Source organism: Ciconia boyciana, chromosome 1 (genome assembly GCF_034638445.1).
Source record: "Ciconia boyciana chromosome 1, ASM3463844v1, whole genome shotgun sequence".
Classification (NCBI taxonomy): domain Eukaryota; kingdom Metazoa; phylum Chordata; class Aves; order Ciconiiformes; family Ciconiidae; genus Ciconia; species Ciconia boyciana.
In genome coordinates this window covers 53,404,606-53,418,900 of record NC_132934.1, presented here as the reverse complement: position 1 = coordinate 53,418,900, position 14,295 = coordinate 53,404,606, and the positions used below count along the sequence as shown (strand labels likewise).

The following is a 14,295-nucleotide window of genomic DNA, read 5'->3' as shown; positions in this document are numbered from 1 at the left end:
CTATTCATTGTGCCTGCCTTAGCAAACAAAATCTGTAGGAATATGTTAAAATGGGTCTCAACGTAACAACTGTATTTAGCAGGCAAGCTTGACTGCATATTTTCCCTGCACCCTTTTAATTTTTACCTAGAGAAAGTTAGTATATTCCAGTTCCTTATTAGTTTACAAGCTCTCTTACCTTTTACCCTTGCTTCACCACTACAGATCAAAAGCAGCATGGTGGAATGTGAAACACATTTAAACATAGCAAATCAGTGATGCATAGAAAATGCCATTCATTTTGCAGTATTTCTCATTTTTGGGAGCTGCTTCATATTTTAGTATATTTAGTAATATAATATTAAACAAAACAGCAAGTTCAGTTGACCTAACAGCCTCCAGTTACTAGCAGCTAGGTCCTAAAAATGGCTTGGGCCCCTGAAAGTTCGGCAGTGCCTTCATTTTGCAGTGCATAGAGTGGACTCCAAACAGCCAGGTGAGGCCTCCAAGACCATATTAAAAATGCAGTTAGCTGCAGCCATGGTGAGCATCACCACGCTTGACTTTACGGTTCCTGTCTCTGGGAGCAGCATCCCTACAATTGAATTAGGTGCACAAGACCCTGCGTAACTTAGTAGGAAGAGAAAGGCACTTAAGAAAGGGGTTTGCAATGCTAAGCAGAGGAAGCCAGTAGGGTACTCCAAAGCAGGAGTTATATCTGAAAGTTTTGCCTCCCTTTGCAGCCCTGCATTAGACACTATTTGGAGGCTGGATTTCCTGTGCTGTTCCCTGGATCTTGACATCCAAGTCGTACCTTTGGACGAGGACAGCTGGCTCACTGTTTTCTTTCAAATTACAGTATGCACCAGAAGCATGAGTCTGTAGCTCAGAAGTTAGGATATTTGGTTGAAAGAAATAGAAAGTCCTGAATTTTTAGCTTTTTCTCTGCTTTTTATATTTGGATGTAAACTGGATGTAAACCAGAAACTTTTCTAGCAACAGCACAAGAAGATTGATTTACCACAGCCAGCTGTCACTGATCTAAAGGATAATATTCCTTTCTGGCTTACTGACTAAACTTCACAGCAATTTAGTTTCAGCAGGACCAGTGAACGATTCCTCCTCAATCCCAGAATGCCCTTTCCTATCAGTTGTTGCATAGCTTCTTCTCTTTTTGGGAAATCTGAGCTTGAGAAAGACACGTGAATCTGATCTTCCACCTTCTGCATGAATCCTCTAATGGTTGGGCTGTGATATGAGAAAGAGTTAAAGCAATTCTTCCTCCTTCCGTCAGATTTGTAAGAAAGAGCAGCTGCCAATTCACGCCGTGCTCCTGTGTTTCTGCCTTGGGCATGCTCTGAGACTTCCTACCAGATCAAGCTCTGATGGCATCTAAGAGGAGGACCTACTTTCTAGACTCACTTGAAGGTCTGACGTGGTTTCCAAGCTGCTCCATCTGCTCAGAACGGAGAGCTTGAACACCAGGCAGCCCAAGGGTAAAGCTGCCAGTGTGAGCAGGGTTCAGCTGCAGGCAGGAGATGAACAAGTGCTTCCAAGACCTCAGTCGTAACTTTAGGGCATAAGTGTGTGAAGCCTTGAGTATTTTCTTGAGTGTGTGCTTTCCTTGCTGCTATTTCACAGACCCTTTCTGTGGATAACCTATTTTTAAGACATGGATCCTGCCCAGAATTTTACAGTCAAAGTCTTTGACTCTGTTTTTTGTACTCTCTGGGCTGATTTGGGTGGCTTACATTTTTAAACTACCTGACGAGGGTTGATATAAATGTGAGGAAGGAAATACTTCTGTGAGACATTCTGGGAGGTGAACAGAGTTTTTACATTTATTACAAAAGCACCAGTGTTAGTTCCAAGGTTAAACAGAACTCCATGTTACATGCAGAGCAGGTATTCAGCATTTTTGTTATGTCTGAAAATACCATGTTTACCCCTTCCTGCACTCCCCAAACTTACACACTTACTGGAGAAAGGAATATTTTTCTGAGAATTTAGAAGTCTGTTAATTAGCTCACAGTAATATTGATTTTAAAGTGGGTCCTTTGAGAAATTTAGCATCTAAGCTAACTAGCATTTATCTCAAGTAATCTGAGTAATGGTACAATATAGACCTCTGGAATTTTCATTACTCAAATGAAGTGAAATTATCTTCACAATATACATTCAAGACATTAAGATGTAATTTAGGTAAGTATTAATAATTATTTTATTGAATTGTTATGACTAAATAGGCAGACAGAGTTGGGTCAACAGCGTTAGTAATTAAGTGGGCCAAGTGCGACATCAGGGGTAATTTTTTCAATTGCCACCTTATCTGTGCAGCTAATTTGCATGTGACAATTGTGTTGGTTGTAATGAATCAGTGCTACAAGGAAGAGGGGATAAAAATAGCAGAAATTCTTCCTACAAGGATCCTTGTCCCAGCTATCAGTATTGTTTAATTATCACTATACTTTAATTAACTTTTACTGTTGTGTGAAAGGTCTGTGACTATATGTTCATTTGAATATCAATATTTTAAAAGCTTTTGATGGCACTGGTTACTTCAGGTTCGCTTCTGGAAGAGCTGAATGTGAACCAGAGAGATCTCTTTAAAATATAGGTGGAGTGGGACTAGCGGTCTGTTGGGACTCCTTTTTAAACTGATCCTACTTGCATCACCTTCTATCTTTAAGCATAATTTGTAAATTAGGGCTCTGAATTGCTATCACCTCACTCTTATCTATGAGTGAAATGGCCTTTTTAAATTACATTTCAATAGTAGTTTATTATTACTTCCTGACAAAATGACAGTAATATGGAAAACTTTCTTCCAGTTTTCTCTTTGGTTTTGTGGGGTTTTTAATTCTAAGAAAGTCATAAATGTAAAGACTGACAATAAAGCAAGGCGAGGATCGAGAATGAGTATCATTATCAGTAGTCTAAAAGCAAAATAATTTTGGAAGAACGTTATCAAATTATTATTTCACAACATGCTCAATCCTTTCTTCCTAATATATTTTATAATCAATCTCTTTTCCCCAAGGCAAAATTTCATGCTTCTGCAGGGGATTTTTCTAACAGAGTCTTGTCAGGTTTGTAGGTGAAATAACAATTTCTGCAGTATCTCCAGGAATCTGATAAATCTTTCTGACCTCAAAGTACAAGTTAAGCATTTCACTCAATAATCATTCTTACAGATCTTGTTTTCATGTTAACAGTGGCAATACTAGGGAGAGGCAACCTTTTCACTCATACTGAAGCTTGCTAAATTCTGGTCGTTTGCCAGTTCTTGTTTGGAAATGAAATGTGTGACACATTGCCTGAAATTTTTGCACTAATAAGAAGCAGTTTTCATTATTGAAAACTACATTTCTCTAGCCATTTCTGGCAAGTCTCTAAGTAATAAACTCTTTTACTTTGTGGAAAAGCTATGTTGTGATGAAAATTTATAAACCTTCTGGCATATGATTTAGACAATGAAAAATAAAAGTCCTGGTCATTCAGTGTGTCCTTAACCATTTTGTGAGATGTCTTTAATTTGTTCCTAGCCAGGGGACACTTTAGATGTCAACTATTTCAAGGGGATGCAGTTTGGAAGAATATTAGGATTAGGCGGGTGAGAAGCAAAGCAATTCAGAATGAAGAGGGGGCTGTTTAAAGTGAGCTGCTGAGGATGTGCTTCGTAACAGTCCTTGTTCCCATTGGTACCAGACGCCTGCTCCCTTCCTTCCCAGTTATGCGCTTGGGGTGGAAGGAGTAAGGAACAACAGAGCTCTTTGATGCTGTTGATCTCAGTTTTCTATCTCTGACTTCAGCCTCCAAGCATGTATAATGGAAGGACATTCCCATCTGGCTCCACCCTGCTCCCACCTCTCTTACCTGAGTAGCAGGAATGATGGTACTCCCAGATACCACAGCTAACTGTACCACCTCCCAAATTCTCTTTTTTCCTTTCTGTGCCAAGTCATTTTTCCAGCAACCCTGAAAACCCAGGTATGAGCCCTGTTGCCCCAACTCCATTCGGATCCCCCCAGCTGTGCTCCTGCAGTGTCAGGTCTCAATTAGCCAAGATGAGATTCAGTGCAAATACAAAATGTTGATGGTGCAACAGATGACTACATGGACGGCTGGGAGAGGGAAAAGGAGAGCGTGTAGTGCTCCCCAAGCAACAAGAGTGATGCAACCAGCAGTGCTACCCCATCAATACTGTATTTACCTCAGAAGTCATCCTTCCCTTACCCACACCAACCCTGCTCTTGGGCAGACCAATTTCCAATATGCCAAAAGCATAAAAAGGTTACCAGAAGTTGTTGCCACTTCCAGTAGCACTTGGCATCTCCAGTTGAACTTGATCTCAATAATGGCTGCTCAGCAAATGAATTCAACAGCCTGGTGGGTAGCAGCTCTTACACAGCTTTAGGCACCAGATTCACTACTTTTCCTCCTCTAGCTGACGTAGTTGAGCATAGAAAAAGCTGGGTTAGTTGGTATTGCCAGCCTATAGCCAGAACTCTCCCAAATATATTTCTTACATAACAATCTTTTCTTTTGTAAGAGAGAAAAAAGCTTAAAATGCAAAATTAATTTTTTTTCTTTCTCTTGTTTTCAGCCAGTTTTTACTCAGTTTACATGAAGTGATGCATATGCATTTACTTCTCCATTGAGGTTTCTTTCCAGAACTTTGATTGCAATGAAAATCTATGAAACCTCTCTCCAGCCTTTATCAGGCTTTCAATCTATTAGCTACGGTGAAGAGCAAGAATAAGACCAAAAAGCATATGCAGGTGGTTTGTTCCCCACACCCCCTCTCTTCCAACTTCAGTGATTGAGTTTTCAGATAAGTCTAGTGATATATCTTCCAGCTGTTTTAAAGCTTCTGTACCATTTTTATTTTACTTAGATGACAGAACCAGACATTGGAATTTTTCACCATAGGTCTCAGGCACAGAAAATATATGAAGAAAGACTAAAAACACAGGTACAAAAGTGGGGGCAATGAGAAACATACAGTCATGCCTGCCATCCTAATATGTTCTTCTAATCACTATATTGTATAATCTTCAGGGACAAATCTTCAAAATGCTTTTGTTCCTGCAGGCTGTAGAATGTATATTGGTCTTTTTTTTTTTTTAAGAATCTTGAAAGTTGTTCTCTTTTGATAGTAAATGAAGTTGTCTACAAGTTTATGAATCTTTTGCTTTGATTGGATTTTAGAGGTTCTTTAATGTATTAAAATTAGGCTATTTTTAATAGAGAGAGTAATTTTTTTGCTATAAATCTGACATATTCCAGATTAAATTGTTTTCTAAAGGTTCTGTATATGTATATCTGTACTTACATACATTTGGAATCTGGTATAAAGGTCTAACCCAGCATTTTTGGGAAAGGCTATATTAACTTCAGGTGGAGAGTGCCAGAGGTGGTTTTATGTGGAACAACCCAAATAAGTGCCAGTAAAATCTTTATCTCATAGCGTACCATTATGTATTTTGTTCTGAACTTATTTATAGGAACTATCTCAGATTTTGGCAAAATTTCTGGGTTTTTTAAACTGTGTTGTTTTTCATATGCCTCCAGTCTCCCACATGCAGAGTCGTTTTTCCTTCCTTCTTGAGCCCAACTGTTCTGTGAAACTACTGCCCTCTTACTCAGGAGATTGGCTTCCTGTATGTGCTTACAGGGAAAAAGATGATATTCCTGACAGTTGTGCAGAACCACAAATCGGGGGGGGGGCAGCTACACTCTTTCCTAACTGGAACTTCAGAATCAGAATCTTTCTAATTCATAAGTAAGACTATCTCTTATGCATTAACAAGACAGGAGCTTCAACAGTGTAAGCTGAAGTGAACGAGATCTGAATCTGTCCTAGTATAAACAATTTTGATATATTCTTACTGCTTTAATTCTGAGAAGTAAGTTTTCCTTCCAACTAAGTTTTCCTGTAGACTTAAGAAACTACAATATCACAAAGCCTCTTATGTTTTTATTACATAATAAAAGCATAATAGCTCCAGTAGAGATTGCTGTCCCATATTTCCTGTTACAAGAACCTGTTCTGTCTATAAGCATATCAAAGTTAAATCTTTGGACTCAAATTCTCTAGGTCTCTACTAGAATAATTTCTTTTTGGTGAATGTTTCAGCTAACAGCTCAGCTATTTTTAAGGCTGAAATAATGTAAAAAGACATTCTTGCATTAATATTCATTTTAATTACATTTACCATGTCATCTCCGTAAAGTTAATTGAGGTTAAATTTGGCCCAGCTTATAATAAATGTGTGCATGGCAGCTAAGAGCAAGGAGAGAATTTCTCCTCGTCTCTGATCTGCTGCAGAAGGAAGTGAGGTTTTCCTCACTCTCAACATAGGAGCCTGTGGAAGGAGACTGGAGGAGCGCAAGAAGAGGAATCAGGTAAAAAAAATAATCGGGGCTGGCATTAAGGGGAGAATAGGAGAAGACACCAGGGAGATAGGAATAAGGGAGACTGTTTCTTTCTCTTCACAGGCATGTCTGCAAAGCAGACAGCAGCTTTCTACTACTATCAGTTTACTCCTCTGTGTTAAGCAATAGTGGGTATATACTGAGTATCTAAAGTTTCCTGGTTTGCTCTTGTGGAAAGATGAAGAGCTGGTTTAGCTCCATGGCAGGAGACAATGAAGTCTGTTTTACAGGAGGGGTGAGTGTCTGCTACTGTTGACACTGCTGGTAACACACAGGACAAGCTCCAAAACCTGAGCACACTGAAAGACCAGGTTGTTGCCTTCTCAGAAAGGGGACAAGGAGGCAACATGAATTCCAGGCTTTCCTGAGCGTTAAATATTTGATTTTGTAACCTTGCATACTTTTAAAAATATATAATACCAACTGCAAAGAAACAAAATATGTGAACTAATATATAAGGAAAAAACAATAGTAAAGAATTAATAAAATAAAATAATGCTGTCTCTGCTATGCAGCAACTTTGTGCAAATAGACGGGATTTTTCCGGTGCCTAAGTGTTAGTTGAATTGGGTTTTAAACATTCCAATATTTGAAGCTGGATGCCAAGGTTATTGACACCAGTAAACAGTGTGTAGTAGCTCAGTGATGAGTACACCGTGATAGTGTGTAAACACCATGCAGTGATGAAAGGTGAAATCTGAAAAACAGTGAAATGAAGTGAAAGCAATAGCTGTAAACAATATAGGTGCATTTATTAAAATGAACAAAAATGTATAGTCTTTGTTTTGGACTGGATCCTCAGTTGGCTTCAGTTTGCTTATATCCATTTATGCTAGCTATTTCCAGCAGCTGGAGAATCCAGCCCAAAATACAGGGTTTTTTTCCCCAGTTCTTCCTCTAAGTTTACAGCCTCCTTTAGGTTATTTACTGGAGAAAGGAAGAAAGGGGAAATTTGTATGTGTTTACCAGGGAGATGAAGGGGGTATTAACCCCACCTCATGACTATCAGTGTTTGCACAGCCTGTGCTGCATGCACTCTTACACCATGTGAGCTACTTAAACCGGCATGATTGCACAGCTTCTCCCTTTAGAGCAGGTCTGTGCCTGCCCATGTTCTGAATGCTGCACACAAATTCTTTCAGGATATGATTTGCAGACTTGTAGTCTTAAATCATACCACTTACTGTGAAATATAATTTTAAATGTAATAGCTTTGCAAAGTTTCCATGATTGCCTTAAAAAGACCTCCCCTAGATTTTGCAGGATACTCCACAGAGTAGCACTTGAGAGTCCTCAAGAGTACATCTGTAAACTAATCAGTCCATCTGAAAAGAGTGAAGATTTAGCAGCTGAACAGGGTGAAGTATTGCATATTCCAGTGTGCTTTTTGAAAGAAAGCTATGTTGCTGTGGGACAGGAGATTTAATATTCAGAAAGAATTCGTATCCATTATTAAGCCCTGATTCAGCAAAGTATTTAAGCATGTTCTGTTATGCGCCTATTAGCTTTTCTTTTTACTGCTGCTTAAGAGCTCTACTGAGTCAGAAGCAGCAAGCCAAATGGAAAGGTGGAGATGAAGTTTTTCATGGATTTGCTCACATAAAGCCTATTTCATTATGATGTTAAATGAGTACAAATAATAATTCTTGCTTCTAGCAAATTAGTGTCATGAGACTCCAACAGGGGTAAGAGTTCAGACAGGTCATCTGTTTTTTGCAGGTTTTGTTCACAGCTGTAATAATTAGAAGCTTTTTAAAAATAATTTTTAAAAACCCTGAGGTTTTGTCTGAAATTAGGTAGTCTAAAAAAGCAATACAAGACTGCCAGCCTACTTTGAACCATCTTGATTTGGTCCCTGGCTGCAGTTCCCTTTTTGAGCTACTGTTGTGCCTCCTGTGATTCCCAATAGTCACTGCCAGCTAATCAAGTACCTTAACCTTCGAATGCTGAACTTACTATCTAGGTGGTGTCAGACTCCTTGAACTTATGAGTCGTATTATCCTGTTTGTGGAGCTATAGGTCCTCTCCTACTGGTAGCAACTCCTAAGAACAGAGGCTTGAATTGTGAAGTCTTATTTTATAGACTTTTGTGGGCACTTATCTTGTGTATTGTTTGAACAGATGGTCTTTTTCAACTGTTTGCATGTTAGGAGTTATCTGACCTGCCCACAAACAGGGAGGTAAGAGCAGTGATGGGTAAAGTTAGGACTGCACTGGTACAGTTAAATTCAGGAGGGTGGGGACTCTATGGGGTTTGTTGATACCACTCCCCCTCTTTGGTTTCTTCACCATTTTACTAACAATGAACTAAATAAGTGTATCCTCATCCACTCTGCTCATCTTAATCAGTGCTAAGTCTGGAGAAAAATGAACATCATATTATAGCTGGGTGAGGTAGGAGGGGAATGAAAAAATTAAGTTTCGGAACATTTCTCTAGTCATGTCCTTGGTTTCAGTCAAATGAAAGAAGGTTCACATCTGGTATTTGGCTTGAGTGAGAGCTACAATTTCTCCACTGGCAGTGCTGCCAGCAGTATAGTAATTGTCCATGAGTTCAAGCACCTTCTGCCATATTTTGTCATCATGAAAACAAATGCGATCATCAGTAATTTACGATTCTTGTCAGATACTATAAGTTAAGCGAAATGTTCTCTTTTAAATGCAACAGAAGGGCTTGTTTCAGGCTATTGAAGGCATCTGCTATTTTTTTATTTTTATTCAACCTTTTTTTTCCATTTTTAGGGAAGCAATGTAATGGAGGACCAGGATCTCCTGGAAATAGGAATCCTTAACTCTGGACACAGACAGAGAATACTCCAAGCAATCCAGCTTCTCCCAAAGGTATAGTTTCTGTTATTATCCAAGCAAGGGAACTAACACTTACAGCTTTCATGTTATTTAAGACACTTTTTTGAATGGAGATAAACGTAACTCTCTACTCTTTTTGTAGACGTGTTTTTTGCATATGCAAATGTGGCATAACGTAATGACATTGCATTGGACTCCCTTTGTATAGATGTAATTGACAAAGCAAAGGAGAGTAAAATCTGTAATTTGAAGTGATGGCTGTTTAGAATTTATTTTAATTATTTTTGGCTCTGCAATCTGTTTGTAGACTGTCGTTACATATGTGTAAATAAGGCTGTCAATGAATCCCAGATGTTTCTCTTTACATAGCAGTTGGCCTGGAAATACTTTGCCCCTTATATAAATACTCGAAAAGCCTTGGATGAAACATTGTTTTCCTAATACCTGCCTTTCATGTAGGATGCGGAGACTTCCTGCAGGCTTCATATTTGATTTGCTGCTGTGTACCTGAATTTTGCTTCTCAGCTGTGGACAGAATAACTTGCAGTCATTTTTCTAATCATTTTTGGTGCTAGCTGATTTAAACCATAGATTTTAAAATTGGTGATAGAAAAGGATTGTTCTTATATTTTGTGTACCAGAATATATCAGTGGAGGCTTCTACTAGTATTCCAAACAAGACAGATAGCGGGCCTAGCATGAAAACTTACTATTTGATTTTGGAAAGCTACAGCTTTCTCCATAAGGAAAATGAATGAATGAGAAGTAGACACCAGCGAGGGTCAGAAGGCTGCCACATGTGATGCAGATACTCAGTGCAAGATACTAGGGCGGGAATAAAACCTAGTGTAAAGCATGTGGAGTGTTCTGGGAGCAGCATGTGTAGAATAATTGAGGTAAATAGAGATTAGTCTGCTCGAGTTTGATAATACTCAAGAATGAGAAGAGTTATTAAAGGACTTTTCAGTCTAGAGCATGAGGCAGACATTGCTGGAAGAGGCTTTTTGGTGCATCATGGCTTACTGGATGGATCACTTGTAAAAGAGAACAAGGGTTTCTTTTGTATGGGAAAAATTAGAAGTTGCGAAGAATTTCTGTATCTGGATGTGTTAGTCAGTCCATATATACTACAATATGAGTCTGTGCACTCAAACACCAAAGATTATTAAAGACAATAATATTCCACATACCATATTAGACAAATGAGATAAATGGTACAAGTAGTAGTGTATATAAAAGTAGCATTTGATGAATTACAATAGATATTTAAGGTTTAACTATGAATTTATGAATTTTTCAGCAATGCTATCATTTAAACAAAATTTTATAATCTTAATCTCTGCTCTTAGCTGGTGAAGTATTTTTTCTGTTTTTCATACTTCTTAGAGAGATCAGCTTGCTTGTATTCTGTTTAAATTTTTCAAAATTAATGAATAGCTTGTTAATATATCATAATTTTAGTGCTATCTGCACTCAGTAACTGGTCTTTATTAATACATTGTTAATAATGTATGCTTTTGGAGAGTATACCAATGCTGAGACCAGATTCTGTCATAAAACTCCAACTGAGGTCTTTTTAAAATGTGCTTAATGTGAGAAAGGAGGATAGAATCGAGTTCTAGACATATTCTTGAAACCAGTTGAGAACAAGATGGTTATGCAGTTACTTGGAAGAATCAACATCTTCTGAACCAAAGATAATTAAGTAATACGGAACAGCTTGAAGCATGGTCTGAATAACAGTGAGGTAGTCTTTAGCAGCTTCCCTGTTGAGCTAGAAAAAACAGTCCTTAAGGACCACATTTTTAATGTCTTTGATGCACCAATGTTACACCAAAACAAAGGCAGTCAAAAGCTGAAGCTGTGCATCACATTTCTTCACTTAAATGACTCAGCAACACAAGAGGACTTACATAGTAAAAATACATCATTTCCTATTCAAAACCAAGTTCTCTTGAAGGCACAGCTGTCGGAATAGTTATGGGGCCAAAAACCCAGGATCATGGTAAGTATCTAATGTAACCCACCCTTGCTGTATTCACAACAGCTTGCTGAAGATCTAAAAAACTTTCACATCCGGCAAGGAACCATGAAACATTTCTGTATATCTATTTGTTTGTTGATAAGTTCAGCTCTGTCATCATGCATTCAAAATAGCGCATACCATCTAAATATTTTAAGATCTCAAACTATAATTGGAGTCTCACTAATTTGAATCTCATTAGATAAAAATTCTTTTAGTTTGTTTGTTTTGAACATGTACCTCTTTTCTGTTCCTCATTTAATTTAAAACTTGATGACTCCTTGTGTTTTAGTACTTAATAACATTGCTGATGATGTTATTTTTAGTTTTACTATTAATGTTTCCTGTCTTGTGATACTTTTTAACTCAGATTTTGAGGTGGAAGATAAGTGCTTTAAAAAACTTCTATGGAACAACACTTCCTTAGACCCATATACTCAGGTAGTATCAAATAAGCTTAGAGGGTAAAAATCAAGCAACTAATCTATTGTCAAGGTTTTAAAATACTCTTTTTTTAAGCTCTTTTTTTTTATTCTCATCAATATTCATCTCTGCAGCCTGAAAATGCAACAGGCAGTTAGTGGCTGAAAAGAAAGACTGACTTTTTTTACTCATAATTGCTGGCTTCCTAAAGAGTGATGAATTTCTTTATTTCAAACACCAGTAGCCTGTTTAGGAACCACTTTCTAGAGCCTGAAGTAGTTTTAAATAGGAAAAAACCCCACATATCTGTCCAAATATAGATGAATTAATCATTGTAGTTTCTTATGCAGTGTTTAACCAGTATACAAAGGTATGTTTACCCAGATTTCTCAAAATATTTTTCCCTGATGATTCTCTATTTGAGGAGAACATTTCATAAGAAGGTAAACTGGTATGTTTGTAAGAGATAGGTAGAGTTGAAATCTTTCAGTTAGATTTCTGCTTTTCAAAATACCCCTTATTTTTGTTGGATTAGAGCTAGTAGCCCAAATTCTCATCTCACACTAATGAAATTTAAGTTATTCAAGTTTCACATTAATATTAACTAGAGCACTTTATGGCTTATTATTATTAGATAAGGTTAAGACACTCCAGTAGAAATATCATTTGTAAAGTTAATTCTTGAAATGGAAATATTTTATACATGACATCAGTCTTAGAGCAAATTTCATAGCAGAGTTTGATATTGCATTTAAGATTTTTTTTGTGTGAAAAGAATGAAATCAATAAATGCTTGGAGAAGGATTTTATATGTTTTATTAAAAGGAAGTTCAGACATGTTGAGAGGTAAAGACAATGTCTAAAAAGATACTGAAATTGCAAGTACAAGGACTTGAGAAAAAAAATTATTCAGAGAAAAGAGTTGTGTGCAGGATATGTTTAATTGACTAAGAAACTAATAGTAGTCATGATGTAACATTTTAGCCACACTTAAGTGTGACATAAGAAACCTAAGGAGCATTGCAAAGTTATTTCAGCATCCAAAGCCTATGTGCAAGTGACTTCTCAATGGGTTCTTCAAAAGCTAAAATGTTTTTGAAAATAAGAATTATCCTAGCTTATCTGAGAACTTAGATAAGAAAAAGGATTGTTTTTGTGTGGGATGCTCAGTGTATGGCTTCTTCTCCCAGCGCATAATGGGAACACATTCTCTCATTTGACAGATGGAAGAAAGATGTTAGCTGAAAGCAGCTTTCTCCTGGCTTCAGTGCTATTCTTAAAGTATGCAGCTTGTTCCTTCCTGCATGGAGAGGTCTCAGCACAAAGCAAGTTTGGGAATCTGTAGCAGCGGTGTGCAGGCAGCCAGCCTCTTTCCTGAGTGCTTTGCAGAACCAGACAAGAAGTGGGATATAAGCAGGCTATGAGCAAATGCTCTCTGTGAGTAGTGTTATATGAGCAGTAAAGCTGTGCTTCCAAAAAGTGCTGGATCTATTACTCATATGTAACACTCTTTTGTGCAAGCACAGTAAGTCTGGCATTTAGGAAAACAGAACTACTGTGCATGTGCACATTAACTGTGCTGTGTATGTAACAGAGAAAGACCACACCATACGTTTGCTATTGCTATATTTCTATTGGCTTAGATGTCCCAGAGCTTAGCAAGCTGATCTGAATCCTGGTGTTTAATTCTCTCCCATTCAGCACAGTTAATAGGTAGATCATTCCAACTTCCATTCCTAAAGACAGCGTCCAAACTAAGAGATGCTGCGAAGTGGATATCATATTGTTTGTGACCCTTTCTGGCTATGACTCCTTGGTTCTGGTCTGCTGGAAGTGAAGATGAAAAAAACAGAATTCAAAGGAAGTGCTTTCTACCCTGCTGTTTTTCCTCCTTCTAATGCCTCTGGAAATGACTTTCCTGATTTGGAAGGAGGCTGCTCACCTGCTCATTGCACTGTTTATAAGACCTTTAACCATAAAGACAGAAAAAAGTGTTCAAATCCAGCATAACACATGAACTTTTCAACTGTGAAACACAATGGCGTAGCCTACATTATGTAAGTAACGCAGCACAATAGGAATGGATCAGTACAACAAGGCAGTTAGTTAGATACATCCATCCTATAGTTCAGGGTGTTTATTTCAGACTAGCTTTAGACTGGTCCCATAGACCAAATGTCCCCTCCATGCATGTGCTTCAAAACTGTCTGATGAAAGCAGTCTCACAAACATTTTCCTTCTTAACTGAGCCTATCAATGAGCCACTCTAGACATGACGTGCTGTCATTTATCTGTATCATGTAGACGACAGTAGCATGTCACTGGTCCTGACACCATTGCCCATACAGTAAGTCTTATTTCTCTTCCTGCTTCTTGTATACTTTCTTGTTTGTGGTTGACTCCAGAACCCTCTGAGAACAGTCAGCAGGCAAGGAAGTATGCTATAAGAGAGGAAGCACTATTCTCTTTCTATGGCACCTAGACTAGGATGACAACCTGATTGAGCTGACTCAGACTTTCTGCACATCCTTTCGTCTGAGAAAGAAGACATGGACAATTGCTTTTTGGGGGTATTTGCTGGTGTGGCTGTTCTGCCCCAGGCCTTCACCCCTCATATGTTCATG

General features: G+C 38.0%; 1 protein-coding gene across 4 annotated transcripts in view; it reads left to right on the top strand.

The window, feature by feature from the left end:
* The window catches only part of ANKS1B (ankyrin repeat and sterile alpha motif domain containing 1B), a 448,570-nt gene that overhangs the window by 266,499 nt on the left and 167,776 nt on the right, over window positions 1–14,295 (top strand). For all 4 annotated transcript variants that reach the window (XM_072866003.1, XM_072865996.1, XM_072866022.1 and 1 more), the window contains one exon: window positions 9,160–9,258. In XM_072866003.1, coding sequence (XP_072722104.1) covers window positions 9,160–9,258 — 99 coding nt within the window. The remainder of the gene's footprint in view (window positions 1–9,159; window positions 9,259–14,295) is intronic.